Here is a 21,936-nt window from a genome sequence, read left to right on the forward strand (position 1 = left end):
CAAGAAGAATGGTTTTCATTGCAATCTTTTTTATATTTCTTTTCAAAAATTGAATTTATAAATTTTATTTATTTTTATTTTTAATATTGTACTGTCTCGTTCACTAATTAGGCAAAATTGATCTACCTCCTTTGAAGGCAATATTCATGAAAATTTGCATAAATTTTCTAATTAAATTTTAAATTTACTTCAAAATCATGATATGTAACAAACCTAGATCTTTTGCACATTGGCATGATAAATCCATTCACTCAAATTAAAAGGTAAATTCAAAAATTAGAATTTTAGATATTATTGTTTCAATGATCAATAAATGCTCCAATTGAATTCATGAAGACCAATCCTCCAAAGCTAAATATGTTGAGTAATGATTTTCTAACTCCCCCATGTGTTAGACCCATAAATGTTTTTGCCTCTGATACACAATTGCACATATTTATGGTGATGTGCATATGTGTATCTCGAGGCAAAATTTATGATTCTAGCACAGGCCACGTGAAGAGAGTATTTTGAGCATAACATGTGAGGGAGTCAGGTTATCATGACTCAAATATATATATAACATATGTAAAAACAATCATTTTTCAAAATATGGGTTAGAAGTTATCATAAAGATCATCCTCACAAAAAATCAGCCCAATGTAAAACTTCTAAATCCATCAAAAGTGGTTTACAAATAATTGGTAAAAAATTGACATTCCATATTCTAAATCACTTTTGATGGGATTAGATATACATAGGGTTGTGTTCTTTTGACAAAATTCTAGACTATGCATTTTATCTTATATGGGCTAAAAGTTTTAGAATGGCCTGATTTTTTTGTGAGGATGCTCTTTATTATGAGAAAATCATCCTCACAAAAATCAGCTCATTCTGAAATTTCTAATCGTAGTTATAAGTCGAAGAATTGTGAGTCATCAATTTTTTATCGTTAGTTTGTAACCACTTTTCATGAGATTAAAAGTTTTAGAATGAGTTGAATTTTTGTGAGGATAGTGTCTATTCACCATAGAGATTATTCTCACAAAAAATCAGCTCATTCCAAAACATTTTAATCATATAAGACAAAACTTTGTCTAGAATATTATCTAAAATTATGTCGATTGAAGTCATATATATATATAGGGGGCGGTTCAAGGGCCATCTGAGAAACTGTCTAAGAAAACTTTCGTTTTTCAAAATAAGGGTAGAGGTTTTGGATTGAGCTGATTTTTTGCAAGGATGGTCACTATGATGAGAAGATCATCCTCACAAAAAATCAGCTCAATCAGAAACTTGTAAATCCATCAAAAGTGATTTACAAATTAGTGATAAAAAGTGATAAAAAATCGACGGTCCACATTCTAAATCACTTTTAACGGGGTTAGAAGTTTCAGATTGAGCTGATTTTTTTTTTGGATGATCTTCCCATCATAGAGATCATCCTCACAAAAAATCAGCTCAATCCAAAATTTCTAACCCATATTTTAAAATTTTATTTACCGTCGAAAGTTTTCTTAGACGGTTTCTCAGACGGCCCTTGAACCTGACCCATATATATATATATATATATGTGGGTTGGGATTCATTGACTCCTAAGAATGACTCAATGGTTGAGATTTATGAGTATCTTGATAACATTTATCTTAGAGATAACTTATCTCGAGGATAAATTTCAATCATTGGATTTTACATTTGAAGAGTTGAGATCACGTGTTTATTTCATGAGTCATGTCGAGGGATCCTGATAAAAGATTCCCTATTGTTTCTCATAAAATTATATTTTGTTGGGAAAATATCTTGAATTGTACAAGGACATCATTTCACTTCAAAGAATACAACCACCACATCTATCTTATAGAGGTGCTTTGTGCAACTATTTGGACCACTTTGTGTCCTTTGAGTTGGACAGCAAATGCACTCATTTCTTCAGTGCAAGAACCATGTGGACGAGCCTGTCTTTTCAAGGAATGGTGAGCCATAAGGGTCATGGGTGTCTTCATAAGAAGATAACCTTACTTCCCTCTTTTGATTTGGTTGAGTGGGCTTGGGCTGTGGCTGTGGGATGCTTTTACCATTAAGAGAGAAACAGACAGACAGAGATAGAGGTGAGCAAAAGTTGGAGTGGATAGATCACTGACAGCCCTGTCAGGAGATTAGTCACAAAATTCTCCAATTTTTTTTTACAAAAGTTCATAAATTTTGTGAATTATAGATTACATAATTAAATTGATGAATCAACCAATTAATTTATAATTTATCATGAAATATTATAACATCTTTTTTCCTTTCATCCTCAAAATTTTATTTTCTTCAACATTCAAATGTCAAGAACAAGATAAGATTTTTTTTATAGGGACAGTGAATATGATGCATTTAGATAAGAAACCCAAAATCATCATATTTCCCCCTTCGTTTTTTTTTTCCCCTTTTTATGAAGCTTCTTGAATTTATCTGATTCGGCCGAATTGAACCCTATCGAATAATTCCTGAATCCCAACTTTTTTACTTGGTCAGTATTGGTTACCTTAAAGAATACTATAGAGGGTGAACCTTATACTTTCTTGGGGAGATTCAATTCACCCTGTTTTGTATTAGTCCTTCACGGTCATATTACGATTTTTCAATACTTCAATTCATATTTTTCCCATCAATGTTCTTTCAAAATGTCCAAATTTGAGAAGAAAATTTAGCTAAAAGGAGATTTTTTTTTTTTTTTTCCATTCTCATTGTTATATCTAATCCTAAAATCATAATGAGCCCAGTCCAATCTTCAATCCTAATGTTCAGTAAGTTTGAGATCCATTAATAAAATAACATTAGAAAAAAAAATTATGTAAAAATTAAGAAAAATATAACAAATTTGTATACTTAATTATTGAAAGATATGTTCATAATTATTAAAATTTAAGTAGGGTGAGATTGTAATTAAAATTTAGTGATGGTAAGACTGCAAAACTGAAATTTACATTTTAATAGTGTTGGAAATCCCATGGACACAAGAAGCTAGAAGTCCAAAATATCAACTTCACAATGTCGTACCTCTCGCAGAAGCTAGAATCAAGACCCAAATATGTTAACAAATGACTACCTACTGCATGGAAGTGCTTCCCAATGAAGAAAGCACGATAAATGCATTACCTTCATAACCTAATTTAGAATCCTGGTGACTACTTTTTGAATTAAAACCGATTTTCCTTAATACAAAAAAGAACATCCACACATGATGCAAGCATGAAATTGTTCTTTTCTTTGTTATTGTTACTAATTACAACCAAAACAAAAATGGAAAAACTAACCATATGTATTCTTTCATTTACCTATAGTAATATTTGACGTAGTTTTGTTAATGCAATACAATGAATCTGTCGAATCCTCTCCCTCGAAAGGTTTAATAACCTTCCAATCTCTTCGCACGATCGAGGGGTCTCACCATTGAGTCCATAATGTAATCTCAAGATAAGCTCCTCCCTTTCGTTAAGTGTCTTCAGAAGTGTCTGTACTTGCTGCTTCATTAGTTGTTTGTTCACCATTATTTCCGGCCTTAGTTCGTCCGGCCCTGGTATGATCTGCAACAAATTTCCAAAATGAATCAAGGTTTTATGCTTCTAGGAAGCTCAGATCTCATTTGCACACACAATGTGACACACTTCCTTGAACCCATTGATTGATGAATGTTTGGCCCCATCCTTAGCTCGACTTAAACACTAAAGATAAGCTTGATTGGTGACTTCTAGCCATCGAATTCGGCCATTTTTTTATAGGATTTTTAAACATGCCAGAGGTTGTCTCAAGCCCGAGATGAGAAAAAAATGCTCAAACCCAATGACTAGAAATCACCAAAAAATGACAAGATTCATCAAAAAAGGTAGCAGCCGTTGCAAAAAACTTAGCCACCTCTTAACATGAATCTTGATCATTCACTTTGTACAGAATTGGATAGAGGAACAATATTTGTTCCAACAAACCCAAAATTTTGGGATAAAGCTTCAATGATGATGACAATGACGACGGTGATGAAAACAAATGAATGGCCCACTTAATATCTCGAACGAGAAGAAAAAAGTATCGCAGGATTACTCAAAGACATAAAACCTTTATTTTGGTCCAACTCAATTCTAAGTTCTAAGATTAGTAATTTTGTTATCTTTTCTTTTTGGATTCTGCATTCTTTCCGTATAACTCTATTAATATAACATTCAGATTCAATCTGTGTAAGGAATGAACCTATAGATTTCTTTGTGTGTGGGCCAGTTAAAAATGCTCAAATCCAACGGCTAGAAATCACCAACAAAGGGGTATGTCAAATGACGAATGCAAGAAACGAACCTGTAGTATGGAGCATCCTTCATGTGTGATGGTTCGATCCATTGAGATTGGAGCTCTGCTTCTCTCGCATACAAGCCTCACGATTGAGACACCAACTTGGATCGTGTCTGCGATTTCATGGTATGTGGGTTGTCTCCTTAATCTTCTGCTTAATAGAGTGTTTGCTTCTGAAATCTTTGCCAACATTTCACACATGCTTCCCTACACATTACAAGCTAACCATGCATTATATCAGACAACGCAACATCTCAAACGAGAGTCAAGAAGTGGTTCTATGTTGGGAGGAAAAACATCATAAAAAACAAGAAATTGAAATTATTTTATAATCTGAAGTCAGGAGCAAAAATGGATTCTAGACCGCGAGTGGCATGATGGACATTCATTCACACAACCAAAAAAATTAATAGATGCACAGACCCTCTAATTTAAAGGAATTGCACGTATTGGAGGGATTCAAAAAAGAATCAATTTGAAGGATTGGATTCCTCCATTATTTTAAACAGAGGACCGAGTTCCAACTAATCAAAGAAGACAAGAGTTCTCTTAGAGACCATTAGAGCTAAAATTGATCATTGTTCATATATAGTTCGAACTATCCATGGCGTATTTTAGGCATATAACTTTTTATATTTATAGACAATTAATAATGACCCCATACTTACCTTGCTATTCTATCAAGCAATTGATGGAACAAAAAATGAGTCTTTCTACTTCTATTACATTCAATAAAACTAATTTGAACAATGTTGTTACTGAAATGGTAGTGAGAGTGGGATTTTGGCTTTGGAACAACATGTTAGGTTGAAGATTTCGGCTACTAGGACCATGCATTTGTGACTAAAGAATAGGGAAGCGACCTTCAATCTAGAAATTGCAAAATCAAAAATTAGAATTGAAACATTTTATGACAGAAAGCATGAGCGGAAATGGGATTCTCATACAACTATATATTCGAACCAAACGTAGGATGGAATTAATGTCATACCGGTAATCTGATCATTCTTGACTTGTTTGCAATTGCTCTGATGATGGCTTGTTTGATCCACCAGTACACGTATGTCGAAAGCTTATATCCTTTCTTTGGATCAAATCGCTCCACTCCTCGAAGCAGCCCAATGCTCCCCTCCTGATTACAAACCAAACAACAAAAAAATAGTAATCATTGATAAAGTATTAGATAGGATGCATTGTAATAAAGATTCAGCTATCTTATGTAGCTGTGAATGAGGATATAAGTAGTGAGACCTGAATGAGGTCTTGTAAGCTTAATCCTTTGCCTTGATAAGTAGTAGCAATCCAAACGACAAGTCTTCGATAGCTAAGAGTGATCCTTTCTCTTGATTCCCTTGCTCTACACAGAGTCCTTTCTAGGCTCCTTTTGTTCATCCCTGCAGCTTCAGCCCATTGTGACGTCGTTGGTTCACTCTCACTTTCACTCCTCTCCCAGTATCTCCTCCTTGCTTCCTCTAGTCTAGTTCCTTCCTGTTTCATTTTTGCATGAATACAAAGACAAATACATGCATAAAGTAACTTAAGAATTACTTAGAAGTATTTTAGAGAGAGTAAATTACAATATTTGCCCAATCAAGTTCTTATTATTACGACACTCCACTTTGAAAAAAGTTATATAAACACACCAAAATAAGGATATTGGCACACCCAAATCAAATGTGACACAAAGAAGACATTGAAAGGGAAGGAGAAATGGTAAAAAGGAATGATGCTGCTACCAATGAATTAACTAGCGTTTGGAATAAAACAGAAGAGTTTGATACAAACATATTGGGAAGAAATCAATGTCTACAAATCTAGCCCAAAAAACATGGATTAGGCCCAATCCAATCCCACCAGTTCTTAGGCCCAAAATATGTATTCCTTTTATTGAATTAAAAGACCAAAAAGTCTCTTGGTCTCTTTTGCTGTGCAGTGCAGCACGTCGTGCTGACTTTTGAGGACTATATTTTCACTAGAAGGCTTAATTTTGGTTTGCAATAAAATATTTTCTAGAAAATAATTTCGTGGTTAAAAAGATTTTTTGGACTTTACAATAACAAAAGCATTTTCAAGAAATATTATTAAAAGACTAACAGATCTATACGAGATATCCAATGACCCTTTTGAGATCCTAGTTATTTGGCCAAGATATTATTAACATATTTATTTTTCAACATCTATCTTTGAAAAATATACTATAATACCTCAAAATAACATTTGAAGTGGAGATTTCCTAGAGATTCATTTTCTAACGAATCCCTTGGAATAGTCATTTTAGTAAGTTTGAGGCTACTACATTCCTTTTTTTTTTTTTAAATAAATATTCTTTAATAATTAACTCTTACTACTACTACATTCCTGTCTTGAAAAGCATACATATTTTATCTTACTTTTAAAATTTTCTACCAGTTACACCTCTCTTTCTTTCCTTAACACCAAATTTATTAAACCAAGAAGATTTGAACTTTCAAAGGAGGGGAAGCTTATTATTTTTTAACGATGAGTGCAATTGATATGATAGAAGGGCAACATTTTCTTAATATTATTATTTTATTTAAAAAAAAATTTTGAAAAATCAGTGTTTTTTTTTTTTTTTTTATTTATGGAATGAGAGGATGATTTAGATACATCCCTCCATGTTTTGGTGAATATTTGAGATATCCCATGTGTCTTCAAATTGACGAAATGTCCTTGACCAAGGTCTTCTTTGAAAGATTAATAAATGACTTAAAAGGCCCTTGTCCACCTTGATTTTTCACCAAAAAAATCTGTTTCAACATCACCTTCTTCAATCTTTCATTTCCAACCTCGTCATCAACCTCTAGTAGAAAACCCTTGATTTTTCTACTCAAAAATCTTATCTTGTTCTTGAGGTTGAAGGAGATAGATAACACGGCGGGTTTTTTAACCTAGAACTTGAAGATGAGGGCATCTTGGTCATCTAAAAATGCAGAAGATATTTCTATAAAGATCTTCTATTGACACCCCAGTTTTTATTCATTACCTAACTAAATTTAAATATATATTCATAGGATGAAAATATCATTCTCTCATTCCGGGAAAGAATATTAGGTTTGAATATTTTCTTCTCTTTGATAGAGAGATATCGAAGAACAAAGAACATGAGATCAATATCAAAAGGTTGGGGTAATGATCATCGGTGATGTCAACTTTTTTTTTAATGGTTATTGTCGATGGGAGTAATTTGCAGCTTTTTTTTTTTTTAATCTTGTGCAAGTATCATAAAGAAAACTTTGATATGGAAATGTTAATTCTTATTTTAAATGGGAGTTGTGTTGGAGTAACATTGAAATTGGCATCATTTCACACATTGGTGTGCACGGAACCATAGATGCTTCTCACTCATATCTAGGTGAAAAGCATCTATGGTTCACACACATCCACATCAGCAATGTGTAAAATAATGCCAATTACAATGTTACTTCAGCATTTTCCTTTAAATGGCGCGTGTTAATTTTTTTACTTGGGGTTCGACAAATAATTTAGAGAGTTACTATTGCCACACTAACTTTTACTAATGCCAAACCAATTCCGGTATAATCAGTTAATCACCAAAGAAGTTGGTGTGGCGTTAGTAAATGGTGTGGCAATGGTAACTCATAATTTAAGTAATTGGAGTGCCCAAGTAAAATTTCGGGTGCCAATAGAATTTCTCTTACTTAAATTTGATAAATTGGTTCGGTTCCATTCTTAAAATTAAGGGAAAATTTTATCTTAGTCAAGATCCCATATGGTGTACTGTTCCTATAGATAGGAACGGTGTCTACGTGGCACAATTTGATTAGAAAATAAATACTTTACGCTGCCTGAACGGCTTGATTAGGAGCCCGAGGTATTTTAAACACCAACTAAATCGTACCACATAGACACCTATCCAAATTTATAGGAACGGGACACCGTATTGGATACTGAGTGAATTTAATATTGGTTTGAGCTTAGAAATGTTACCTTGAGATAGAGAGAAAACTGTGCATCTTCTCTGGATGTTAGATAAACCGAACGAGAAGACCTAATTGACCAATTTTGTTCCAATCCATCACAACTGCTAGAATCCAAATTCGACATTTCCAACGCTTTTCTACGTTTCCTTCTCTTCCTCCTCCGAATTCCCACCATATTATCATCCTCGGATTCCAATCTACTCTCTCCATCAATCGAAGCAGTAATAGTTGATGATACAGCGTCTGTAGCGGTTGCATTTGCAAGAACAACAGCTTCTGCTGCAGCCGAAACCGTTACTAAGTCCTCCGACACAACACTTAAACCAAATTTCTGAGGAGATAGAGAAGGAGTTTGTGGAGTTGGTAGAGTTCGAATTGATAGTTTGGTTGGAACTGAGTAGAGAGAAATGGTTGGAAGAGTTGGAGAGTGGTTTGATACAGTCGCCATTGGAGAAGACCTTTTTTTTTTTTTTTTTTGGCTACAGATGTTTTAAAAGATGATGTTCTGTTATTGATTTTTTTTTTCCTTTTTTGTTTTTTTATACGTGGAAAGAAGATAAGGGGTATTGAAGTTGTTCTTGAGTCTTGCCCACATGTTTGATGGTTTGTTTCGTTGTTTATGCTCCATTGTTTTAAAACTCGGACGAGTCGATTCGAATCATTTCGATTTCGAGGTCCATTTGATTTTAAAAAGGTAACTCTCCGGGTTTACTCGGCAAAGAAACTCACCAACACCTATGAATCACTCGAGAGATCCCGAGTCAAAAAAAAATTTGACAGAGTTAGCGATTATGGAGAGAACAGAAAATAAATATTATTGTTATTATTTTTTAAAAATATTTTGTAAATATTTATGAATAATTTATAATTTTCTAAATATAAATATGCATCCATAAAACATTTTTAAATGATTTAAGACAATATTTTTCAATAAAAACGTAAATTTCTCCAAATAAAAGATTATCAGATTAAATTGAAAAATCAAGGAATTAATCGATTTTGAGAAATATGGCAACATTTCTAGCCTCAATTTTTTATTTATTTTTTTTTTTTTTTCAAAATTCAAGTCTCATGAACAAGATAGGGTTTTATGGAGATTAAAGATAAATGGTTTTGGTGAGAAACAAGAAAACATTTATACATTCCCTGAAATTTTCCTGATTTATTTAGGAAAATTTGAATCAACAAATCTCGTACAAACCAATTTGTAAATCCAACCATTTTGATTCAATTTGTCTTAAATCTTCCTATTTCTTCATGTATATATTCAAAAGAAAATATAAATCTAGAATTTATTATTATTATTTCTAGATACTTTTTTAATTGTACTTGTAACTTGCATGCTTGACTTCATTTATATTTCTTCCATGCCCCACCAAGCAAACTCCGACGCTAGATCAAGACACTCTCTAAACACAACTGATAGGTTCGATATTTCATGGGGACATTAGCAACCTCACATAAATTTCTTTCCAAATAAATTCATTGTTTTTTATTATCAAGACCAACTAACGAACTAAAAATATATAATGCCACAACTTCTTATCATACCACACCAATTCAATAATTAATTTATGTATAATACACACACACCAAAAAAAAAAAAAAAAAAAAGATATAAACAAACCAATTAATGTCTTGTCTTCTCTTCTCCCACTCTCTTTGTTCCAGTAGCAAGAAAACCAGAGGGAAAATGGGGTGTCTTGATGAAACAATTTAAAAACAAATTATCCCACCCCCTTAAAACCAATTTAATTCTATGATTGGTGTTTAATGCAAAAAAAACAAAACAAAACAAAAACGCCACTGGTAGTCTATAAATTGGAAGGTTATGATCCCAGTTTTATTCAATTTCTTCCTGCACCATATCATTGGTGGACCCACTGAATAGATAACAATCCTCGGCATGTCAAGTGCATGGTACAATCAGCAATTTCACTAGGTATACTTCAATGCACAGTCCACACAATTCAAGGCTCCCATGAGCGCATATAAGAGTTGGTATTAGAGCGGAGTACACATTGGGAGGTATGGATTGGACTGAAGCTATTGGTCCCAAACACACAAATTTGTATCGGGTTTTGAGAGAATCAAGTATGCCATATCTCATTTATTGGATATGCAACAGAGATAAGGCACTTAAATTAGACCACGACTACACAGCAGCAGATGGAATCCACAAGGAAAGTAGGCTATATGATAATACTCTCAAAAGTATTGAGGGCATCAAAATATTAGATGAAGCCCTAGCTAGAATTTTCCAAAAGATATCGAACACAAGAATAATTGCATTCCCTGTGAAACAAATAAAACTATCCTCACAATCGAATTAACCGGTTGCTATTATGTGTTACTAAAATCAGCCAACAGGACCCGTTCATGACCATGCTAATTGTCAGTATTCCAAAGACAGGCTTCGAAACAGAAAAGAACGCATAATTTAGGATCAAAAATTTACCTGTTCGATAGACCAATTTCTTGGTGGCAATACCACTCACCATATTCATACTAAAACTAGCCAACTTCCATGTCAGCAATGGCTTCATGTAGAATCATGTGGAGCTCCTTCACTCGTTGCCTAGTAAGTGCAATGCAATCCTGCAGCCATTGGAATGTTGAATTGTGTTTTGGAGTAAGGACAACATGGTTAAGTGCCACTGGAGCACAGTAGAGTAAGGGTAAGCTGAACCTGAACCCACGATCTTAAGAGTTGCATAGCAATATGTCAACCAACTGAGCTATGGTCCCAAGCCCAAAATGCTTTTGACAAATTTTGAACCGAGAACCACCTTTTTTTAAAGAGGAACCGGACCATCAGACTCACTAACAAAAGAGATCTGATTTTGTACACCAAGTACCACATCTTAAAGAGTCATGATTTTCTGACACCTCCCTGACATACACTCCCTGATGTGGCATGGGCTAGAACCATAGATTTTCCTCAGGATACACAACTGCGCATCCCATAAATATGTGCTGTTCTGTATCCCTGGGAAAAAAGACTATGGTTCAAGCACATGCCACGTCAGAGGGTGTATGGGAGCGTATGTCAGAGGGGAGGGAGCGTCAGAAAATCATTATTCAGTCTTAAATGGTCACACGGTTCTCTTCCACAACCATGATGAAGCAAGTAGACAATGTTGGATATGGTGAATCTTTTAAGTGTTTCCCCCCAAATGAGTCTTTTCAAATTTTTAAGGTATCATCAGTTCTTGAAATTGAAGGGAGGTGCCAACCAACCTGAATAGTTGATGTGTGGGCAAGAATTTGTCCTCCAGGCTTGTAAAATGAAACAAGTCTACCAGATGAATCCAACACCACCATCACAAGAGTTTCCATGATGGACTCTTCCTCTGCAGTAGGGTCCGCTAAGATGTACTTCTTGTGAAGTATGCATGTCAATGAGAATGGGATACAGCTCAAAGTGAGCTTCCTCTTTTCCTCATTGAGCGACTCCTTCACTAACTTGCCTTCCTCTTGTTCCCCAGACACAGCAACTACTCTCCCATCATCATTAACAGATACAGCCGGGATGTGCACTGCAAGTGAAAAATGAGAATTACATGAAAATATTGGTTGGGTGCAAAGAATGTAGTAGATAAACTATTTGAAAGTTAGGATATAATTTAGGCAGAGTCGAACAGAGATCCTATATTGAAGTTTGAGTGGTAGCCTTACATCTTTTAAATAATGCAAAGTATCAGTTCTTAGAAAGCAGGTTCTTCATATAAACCCTATTTTTGATAAATTCATTCATACTGAAAGTGTGGAAACTATTGGTGCAACTAATATACTCTAGCCATCTAGCACTCTTAGCACAATCTACAGCTGACAAGAAACGAAAATCACTTTCTGCTGAGGTTAGTCATACAGCCTATTAACATTTAGACTTTAATCATCAACAAGGCCTTTAAATGAGTTTCCCTACTCACGATACCAACTTAACACACACTAAGAGTTTATGATAATCGACCTTACATAATCCATGGCAGACCTTACATAATCCATCCACTATATAGGCAAATGGAAACTTTTCAAAAGGTTCTTGAGGAAACAAAAACTTGTCTAGTGTTAGACAATATGCAATATTTGGCCAAATATTCTAAAATAGGCAAGCATGGGATAAAAACGATAAGGATCCATCTTACAATCAGAGAAGGCAGCAACTGCAGAAAGTAATGCTGCGTCAAAAAGAGCACCATCTGCATCTAGACAATATATGTCCTGCAAACATGAAGTATAGTTTCTTTGTCATCCAAAAAGGGAAACAGACAACAAGCTAGGCAAATTTCAACAGTCCCTAACTACAGATATCTACCTTTCAGTAACCACACACCTTGAAAAAACCAAAATTTAATTAGGTAAGGATAAGAAAGGATTCAAAGAAGAGTGATGCAACAAGCTGTTCTCATTGCAATTTTTATATGCGGTGTTGACTGGTTTATTGAAAGTAAGATCTCCAGAGGTAAAGATACATCCCATTATTCCTGAAGTATAAGCCTCCTTATGGATCTGCCTGGGAAATAATACTGCCCGCTGATCACTTGATCATGTGCATGGAAAGTGAGAATTATGTTGATCTTTTTATTCAATACAAATTTGCTAAGATTCTTCAGAGTTTTCCTCCAACAACATTTTGGAATGTTTTGTCTTTGCAAAATGTATGTTGGATGTATCACATCTGCGTCCTAGAGATCTCTTCAACCGAGAGAAAATAGTCTGGAGAATTCTTCCATTGTTCTCTTGGCACTTGTGCTAAGAGTCGAATAGGAGAATTTTCCATACAGAAGGATAGCACTGGAAACACTATTGGGAGATTGATGATTAAGTGGGTCCTTGCTAAAAAGGAGTTCAGCGGCTTTAAGATAATGGACTTACTTGGATAAATAACCTTTATAGGGGAAGGGTAAAGGTTGTGGTATGGAATTGGATGTAGGTTGGTAAAAAAACGTTAGTTTTGATGGCAATACCTCAGTTCCCCGAGCTTAGGGAGGCATTAGGGTGATCAAGTAGAGGTCCAAAAATCATCCTTTGGCCCTATAGATATCATGGAGTCAAGTGAGGCAGAAATAAGAGCCCTTCTTCAATAACGCGAGATTTTCAAGGACAACCATAAAGGGCTATCGATTTTCAAGGGAAATTCTACGAATGTCTTCACTTGGGCAAGCAGTGTTAACATGGGTCCCTGGAGGCTAGCAAAAGTAATTGAACATGTTAGGGAGGCAGTGAGAGGGAAATCTATCCTTTTCTTCTATGCTGTAAGGTATGGCAATCAATGTCTATGATCATGTCTTGAGACATAGTCTTGGTCAGAAGAAAAACCAAGACTATGACTGAGACAACCCCAAAATATTAAGTGTTTCGAGATCAATGTTTCATTCTGGCCTCAGCCGAAACCAAGACAGTACGTAACTTTAAGCCATGATGGCAATGACATAGTAAACTCTTTAGCTAAGAACATAGTACCTAGATACAAACTCTTCCCCAATCTGAATTTTGTTTTTTTTTCCCTAATTCTTTAAACAATTCTAAACTTATTGAAAAGAAAAAATAAATAAGTCGCTTAGTGAATTTTCTAATGGAATGAAAGTATCTTCAACCTAGTGACTATTACCAGGTATGCCATCCAAGCAGCCTTGCCAGCAATCAAGGACAGTTCCTTCAAATTGATCATTCCAGAACTGCAATAGCATAAATAGTTAGCCTTTAAAACATGAACATCAAACAAAGCATTCAAATCACGACTAAAGGCATATTAATCATCACAAGAAACCACAACAACTAAAAGAATATCTTGTGGCCCTGAATCAAGTTGAAGTGTTGGACTAAAACCTGTCAAGGTTCTAATCCAAAGAAAGGATGGTGGACAGAAACCGTTCCTGGAAATCTAGTGGTAGCGGTAGCAGAGGTGTGCTAGGCCACAAAAAATAGAGGTTTTGGCATGGATAGTGATTGTGAAAAGTATTGGCGTCATGTAATGAAGAGTTATTTAAGAGAGAGAGAGCATTATCATACCTTATAATGCAATCAGACAACTGCTTTGAAATAACGAGTGCTGCCTCAGCTGGCTGGCCAGGTCTAACGATCGGAGAACAAATTGGAGGCATGTGGAAATCAATAGCTGGAAACAAAATAAGTTTTAACACTAACTTCCTATAAAAAGGAACCCAAAAAAATATAGAAAGTAAAAAAAATATAACAAAGAGAATCAACCTACGCAGCCCTCATTGGGTGACTCCAAGGAAGGAGTCATGACTTCCATTTTGATAGCAGCCAGCATGGTCTATGAAATAAACATGTTTTCAATCATTTGAACAAGATAATAAAATAACAAAACAGATTTTATGCACGTATTTGTGTGCATGTGCAAAGTAAGCTATGTATAGAGGGTAAATAATGGAAAACAAGGAAAAAAAACCACTTACAGTGTAACCGATTTTTGCCAATGCAGACCCATCGGCAGATGTAACAGCCCCTAGAATGAAAAGGTTTGCTGAGCTTAAGGGAAGAAAATGTTGAAGAAGAGAATGCACAAACGAATAGAGGAAATAAAGGAAACAACTGTTAACTAACCAAGGGACACAGTCGTATCTCTAGCTCTTCCAAGTGGCCTGGCATCAGGGCGTATGGACTCCTGGAGATGACGCTCATAGAAACGAAGAGGGAAGAGGCGTCTAAAAGCATCCACTTCCATTTCCCCGGACAAATCCCCAGAGGCACCAGCTGACCCCATCCTCTTTGTTTTCTTGTTTAGCAGCAAGAGACTAGCAGCTCTGCAAACGCTAAAATTATCGAACACCTTATATAACCAAGTTTGTAATGAAAACCTACATAAGTACAAACACCCACAAAGGCAAAGGAAACCAGAAATAAAAAAAGGATTCCAAAAACTGGAAAGCAGAGGGACAGTTTCTTTTCTGTAGCTAAATTCCCTGCAAGTAATAGATGAAGCCTAAAACTGTAATTTCTAAGTTCTGTAGACAAATGGTTAGAAAGAAACACAAATTTTAAAGACTAAGATCGCAAACTTGGGCTGTAACTCGTGACACAACAAAGCAAGCTCAACCCCATTTCTGGTTAAAAGGAAAACCAGGTGATTGACTACCGTTTATCAGAATTGAATCAGATCATAAACTTGAAAGGAACAGGCTTCAAATAGAATTGGGTTGAAATCATTTGATTCTAAGATTCATTACGATTTTCTTTATGAGATAAAAATATTAAAAAATCCTAAAAGTTTTACGAATCTGTAGTTTGCCTAACTACTCTATAACTCATCATATAGTGACAAGCTTTGCAAATATTAAATAAAACTATCAACCTGGCAATATTGAAATGCAGTATAGCTTCTAAGCTTATAGTTATGCAAATAAAAGACACTTTCTCAAATAATCAAAAATCACATATCATCACTTAACACTAGCAGTGTAGGAAAGAATAAAAACTAAATTATGTGGGATGATCCCCATTCTCAATTGCATCACTTCATCATCCAAATTAAATAGGTTCCCTTCTCTGATCAACAATCTAAATTATCGATGTTGTAGTTTGCATTGATGGACATGCATTCTTGTTATCTGTATTACTTTATGTTAGGTAATTAGTAAAAAGGTCCGCTAATTATCTATTTGTGTTGATTAAGGTTTTGGAAAGAAAGAAATATAGTCAATAGGGATGGGGGGGGGGGGGGGGGGAGAGAGAAAACAACCAAGGTTTAAAATCTTGTCTCAAGGTAATGTTTCATTTAGGAGAAAAATCAAGACAGCCTTGACCAAAACATTCTAAGAAATTCTGAATCATTCTAAGACAGTCCAAAACTGTGAAAGCTAAAGATTTGGTTAATTCTTGATGATGATTACATGACCCTAATAGGGTTTATATAGAAACTAATAACAAACTCTAACAGATAAGATAACCACAATCAATTCAAATCTCTAACTAATCTACCCTATCCAATCTCTCTAAATCTCCATATATATGATTTGGTGCATAATTGTACACCTTATTACAATACTTCACATCTAATACTCTAACATTCCCCCTCAAACTCATGGTGATCAACGATCATTGTGAGTTTGTTGAAACCAATCGCCTCAAAGCATGCAATTGTTGACGGAGAGTCATCTTTAACAAAATGCTTGTTGAAGAAGTTAGCCAAGTGCTTGTTGAAGAAGTTTGGTCGTTGAAACCCACTTTGCCGTCAAATGTAGAGTTTTTGCCCAAGAATAAAGATCTATCCAAAGTGATTGATTATGATAGAAAATAAGGAGGAGCAAATCGCTCAACTCTCAAATAGGCCTCAATAGGGCCATAATCAATTTAGGCTTACACCAAAACCTAATGGATTTTAATCCGAAAATGTGACCTCTAATGGACTAGAAAAATAAGCTCAATCTCGGCTCCATGGGCTCGACCATTGGCAATGGCCTCTATTGGGCCTAAAAATTGAAAATTGGTCTCTATCAACCACTTGATCGTAGAAGATTCAATGGCTCTTTTGGATGACAGGAGCTTTGGGCAATATATTCCCATAAGCAACAACCGAATCATATCTATGGAGATTTAGAGAGATTTAGATAAGGTAGATTAGTTAGAGATTTAAATTGATTGTAGTTATTATTTGTTAGAGTTTGTCATTAGTTTCTAAATAAACCCTATTAGGGTCATGTAATCATCATCAAGAATTAATTAAATCTTTAGCTTTCACAAAAACTTTCCAAAAATATTTGAAGTGAATTTCATTTTGATCTCGGTCAAAACCAAAACAATCCTCCAAAATATTCCAAAATGCAACAAACTTCAAACCGTGAAAACAAGAACATCATTTTAGGCAAGGAACTTTTCATTGACAACAAGAAAGTCCTCCAACTAGGCGTATCTTCTATTCTTTTCTTTTCTTCTCTTTTCTTTGTTGAGTTCTCCCCTTCCTCTTTTTATGCGTCTTACTCTTATTCTCATCTTACTCCTTTTCTTCTTCTTTTTTATGTCTTCTCCATCTTCTTTTCTTCTATTTTTTAAATATCTCCCCCTAATTTTGTATATAGTTTATGAATTTTAATTTGTTCATATTATATTAATAATTAATTTTTAAAAACTTTCATGCAAGTGAGTCTTTTGCCTTATGCCTTAAGGCACTGGCCAAACAAGCTCCTAGCCTCTCAGCATTTGAAAACTAAGTTTTTAACTAAGAAAATCCAGGTATGCTTTGGATACGACTCTACGAGTACTTCTAACTCTTGCGGGGAGCTAGAAGTACTCTTGCGGACATTTGGACAAAAAAGTTTTTTTCAAAATTACTCCCCGCAAGAGTTCAAAGTGCTCCTAACGTAAGAGTAGGTTTTTTCAGCTTTTTGTGTTACTCTTGCGCGAAGTTGTTATTTACCGAAAAAAAAACAATAGAATTCCAAAAATACCCTTTACCTTTTCTAAATATTCTACCCTAAGTCCACGATTTCAACTCTTAATCCTATTTCTTCGCCAGCATTCTGGTTCTTCTTGGGAGAGACAATTTCAACCATAACTCGACGTGATATCAATCGATTTTGAGAGGAATCTGAGCACCGATCTCATGCAATTTTGATGAGGAAGTCCTTTGCAGTAATCTCTGTTTTAAAACCCTCTTTTCCACCATGAAATCTCATGGATTTTTCAAATTTTTCTCTTAAAACCCTCTTTAGAAGAGATATTGTCAAAAGGCATAGAACAATATCTTATCTAGTATTCTAGTTAGACATAAATATTTAAATATAATCTTTTGATATATACAGCTGATTCGTGGTCACAATAAGAAGTTGATCCAGTTACGAAGGAGTCATGTCTGAAGAGGTTGGCCATACGAAGTCTTGGGTTAATATGTTCTACATCGGGTTGTGAATGCAATTAGAGCACATTTGAGATGTAATAACTAAGTAAAACACTTAATATTTTACCTTATTCTTTCCGATTATATAAGTAAGTAATATTTATATATTATTATGTATTGAACAGATTCACACTAAAAAGAAAAGTAGGCTAGAACAAAAGAAGCTAAATGACTTGGTGTTCGAGCAATACAACCAGAAATTGAACGAGCGATTCAAGTTGGAGAAAGAGAATCCTAGCTTCTATGATCCCATATCTATTGATGATCTTGGCGTAGATCATCCGTGGATTACAGATGCACGGGACGAGCTTGTGTTCAAAGGGGAGGATTTAACTTGGGCCCAAGTTGAGTAAGCGGCTTTTGCACCAATACCTAAAGAAGGCTCAAGTTAAAGAAGACGGGGTACTGGTGGACGCTCGAGGAGAAAAGTTCTAAAAGACAAACACGAGATACAAGAAAAAATGATGATAAAGATCAAGATGAAGATGAAGAAAAAGATTAATCAGTACAAGTAGATGAAGAATTGGTGAGATCCAAAAACGAAGAGATTTGAGGAAGATGAAGTGTATGTAGAGCAGGGTGATGACTCCAACGATGAGGAGAATGGAAGCGATGACGACAATGATGGAGCCGGCAGTGATCCTAATGGAGATGTTCCACAATGAATTAGGGATGCTTGTGTAGAATACCAAAGTAACTATTAGAATTAGTTTCTAAGACATTTGTATGACTATTTGCCTATTTGACTTATTGTTGACTAATTTTAATCCTTTACTTGCACTATTTGGTTTATGAATGGAAATATGAAATTGGTGCCTTAATTATTGTGTATTTTTCTAGAATTTTTAATTTTTTTTCAAATTTTTTAACATTTACTGCATTTTTTTTCCAAAAAAAAACATTTTTACAGCATATGCCACCACATATGCGATGTGCAAAATCACATAGGTGAACAACACGTTCTGGTATATGCTATTTAACAACATTGTGCTTGTGTATGTGGGTCAGTTGTACCTATGTGGGAGTAGTTATAGGAGTGGTTCTGTATTGTGTTCGTAATGTTCTCTGTGACTGAATTAGGTAGTTATCCTAAAGGGAGTCTTGCTACTATCATGGGATAGTAGTGGTAGTAGTAGTTGGATTCTGTTTAGTGGCAAGCAGTTATGTGTTAGTTGCAGCAAGTCAGTTCAGTTAGTTTCAGGAGCAGTTGTATAAAGCAGAACATCTATCAATGGAAAAGGCTAAGTATTAACTCCATCCAAATTTCTGTCTTAGGGGAGGTGGCTATCCTCAAAATAGCTGACTAGTTTCAGAATTCTGAACTCAAAGAAGAACCACGTATCAAAAAAGAATCAAATTACTACACAAGAGTAACATTATGCGTTTGACGTGCCAACTTAGCTAAGTGTTAAGACCTGTGAAGAGTTGTTCCCACATCCTAGGTTCAAACCCCCTTGAACTGAACTCAACTTCATTTGCTAACCACTAACACTATATCTATCCCCCCCCCAAAAAAAAGTTAACATTATGGGTATTAAAATCATAATACAATTATCAATCACTTGTTCTCAAACATTCTGAATTATAAAAACCCATTTGAATTGTTGAAAATGCAACAATTTGGGAATTTTCAACTTCTCACAGTATCTCAATGGAAATAATTATAGCATTTTTTTTTTCATTTCTTTTCTCCTTTTTTTCTCAAGAAGATAGTAGAATCAAGTTCCTCACATATTTTGACTTGGGAAAAACTACAAACATTGTTCATACAATCATGCATTTTGGCTGAGAAAAACTACAAAAATTGGTCAAAGTTGTAAACTAAACATCAAGTAGATATGCAAAGGATCAAGACTATTAGATCAACAAGGGGTGGACCAAGAGATTCATGCATAGTGGTAATCGAACATAAACGCAATACAGTGGTAAAGATAGATACTTGCATTGCATTTGGGTTGCAACCAAACAACTAAAATACATAACTTGCACTGTATTTCAGTTGTAACCAAGAGCCAAGCCTTTACACATACAAGGTAAATCCCATTCTCTAATCTATAATAACTGTTTTAGAGCTTGGAAAGCAAGCTCAAGCCCTTCCCTAAACCAAAAACTCCCAACGAAACAGTATTCGATCTCCCAAAAATCGAAACGAAAACAATATTCGACGGAGAGAGAGAGAGACCTGTAAGAGTTGATGAGAGCCGCGCAGAATTCGAACTCCTGCTACACGCAGGTCCCTTCAAGGTTTGCTCACTAAACCACCCCCCATGTCATGGTTTTAAGAAACGGGTTTTGGGATCCACTGAGTCTGGCTTGTGGTGAGACGAGTCCAATCGTTACTAATCTGTCCAAACCGGTTCCTGACATGATTTTAAAACTTGCTTTGACGTCTCGTCCAGTAAATAACGAGACCGAGTCATCGCGGACGAGATATTCGATTTATTTGAGTTGAATCGGACGAGATTTTAAAAAATGCCTTAGCGCTGGAACAACTCATGTCTTTGAGACGATTTGTCAACTCGACCGGCGCTGAGACAACTCGGTGGTTTTCTTATTTCAAGCCCCAAGCCACCCCTTCCAAGACCCTCCACTCCCCCCACTTTGTTTTTTAATTCAACCAATACATCAAAAAAACACCTGGGCATTGGTAGTGGAAAAGGTTAAGTTCTCATCTATTTGGGATAGTAACAAGTTTGAAAGACAGTGATTTATTTTTATTTTTATTTCGTGAAAGGGGAATCAAGGGTTTTAAGGTAGAGGTTGAAGATAAGGGCATTTTGTGTCCTTTTGGATTAGTATCTCAGAAGACCGTAAACATGGGTATGTTATCAATTTGAAATCACGAGCTTATTTCAAGAGTTGTGATGAATGCACACGATCTTACTATGCGGTCAGGTACGCAGTTAACGTGGCAAGGGCAAAGAATCATAAATCGTTTTCATAGGGATACACAAGAAAAAAATGTGCGATTCTGTGCTCTTGCCATGTCAATCACGTACCAAGACCGCATGCATTCATCATTATTCTTATTTCAAATATTTATCTAAATTCAGAGGTGTATATCTATATCATATGATATGTATATGATCAATGTTTCATTGGGACATTAGCGTTCTCCCAATCCTTTCATTTTCAATAACATATTTAGTTTTTCATCTTTCAATGGATATGGTAGAGATGTTTTGATAATTATGTAAATATCAAAACTATTGTGAACATTTCTGCAAGTGTTCTTTACATTTTTTTTTTTTTATATATATAAACATCTAATACTTAATGTATTAGAAGATAAAACAAAATAGAAAAAGAACGTATGAGAAGATGTTAACGTCCCAATAAAGCATTCGTTGTTATTATTCTCTTAGAATTTTTTAACATTAAAGTTTAGATAATGAATGATCGTCATCATCATCATCATTTTATTCAATAGGTTGAAGATAACGGATTTTTGGAAAGAAAAAAATTGAAGGTGTTTAGGTAAATCTTCATTAGTCTATAACAAATGATCGAAATCAAGGTGAATGCCACCAATTTGAAAATGTAAATTCCCTCAACTTTTGACCAAAAGAAAAATGAGTAATCAAAATCTAACTTTTTTTTTTCTTAAGCAAACGTGTCCTCACCATTTGAAAAGTTATGGCCATGCTCTTGCGTGTGAAAAAACGAAGCAACAAAGAGACCAGAAAATCGCATCCAAAACAACAAGGATTTATATGATTTGACAATGTGCCTATGTTCACGGATCAGATAAAAAATCCAATTACTATTTTCTTTTAGGTTTTACAGTTCTAGAGATAACTAACCAAGACG

At 35.0% G+C, this 21,936-nt stretch overlaps 3 protein-coding genes across 6 annotated transcripts in view; 1 reads left to right on the forward strand and 2 right to left on the reverse strand.

The window, feature by feature from the left end:
- LOC147396902 (villin-3-like) overlaps positions 1-21,936 on the forward strand; it is a 112,982-nt gene that overhangs the window by 63,585 nt on the left and 27,461 nt on the right. The window lies entirely within an intron of this gene.
- SIG4 (sigma factor 4) lies at positions 3,204-8,733 on the reverse strand. The gene is made up of 5 exons (XM_086452197.1): positions 8,272-8,733; positions 5,554-5,790; positions 5,294-5,434; positions 4,309-4,509; positions 3,204-3,548 (listed from the first exon to the last, which is right to left on the reverse strand). The coding sequence occupies exons 1-5, from the start codon at positions 8,710-8,712 to the stop codon at positions 3,300-3,302; spliced, it is 1,269 nt and encodes a 422-aa protein (XP_086308323.1). The 5' UTR covers positions 8,713-8,733; the 3' UTR covers positions 3,204-3,299.
- LOC147396908 (3'-5'-exoribonuclease family protein) lies at positions 10,344-20,467 on the reverse strand. Of its 4 annotated transcripts, none has more exons than XM_086452200.1 (9): positions 20,309-20,467; positions 14,838-15,037; positions 14,690-14,739; positions 14,478-14,547; positions 14,280-14,385; positions 13,879-13,945; positions 12,413-12,488; positions 11,505-11,803; positions 10,344-10,921 (listed from the first exon to the last, which is right to left on the reverse strand). In XM_086452200.1, the coding sequence occupies exons 2-9, from the start codon at positions 14,995-14,997 to the stop codon at positions 10,832-10,834; spliced, it is 918 nt and encodes a 305-aa protein (XP_086308326.1). In that variant the 5' UTR covers positions 14,998-15,037; positions 20,309-20,467; the 3' UTR covers positions 10,344-10,831. The 4 variants fall into 4 exon arrangements, with proteins under 4 accessions (XP_086308326.1, XP_086308324.1, XP_086308327.1 ...); XM_086452198.1 differs by having other exon boundaries at positions 14,838-15,046; positions 20,309-20,459; XM_086452201.1 differs by having other exon boundaries at positions 10,344-10,862; positions 14,838-15,046; positions 20,309-20,458.

Source organism: Akebia trifoliata, chromosome 8 (assembly GCF_017979445.1).
Source record: "Akebia trifoliata isolate Shusen 1 chromosome 8, ASM1797944v1, whole genome shotgun sequence".
NCBI lineage: Eukaryota > Viridiplantae > Streptophyta > Magnoliopsida > Ranunculales > Lardizabalaceae > Akebia > Akebia trifoliata.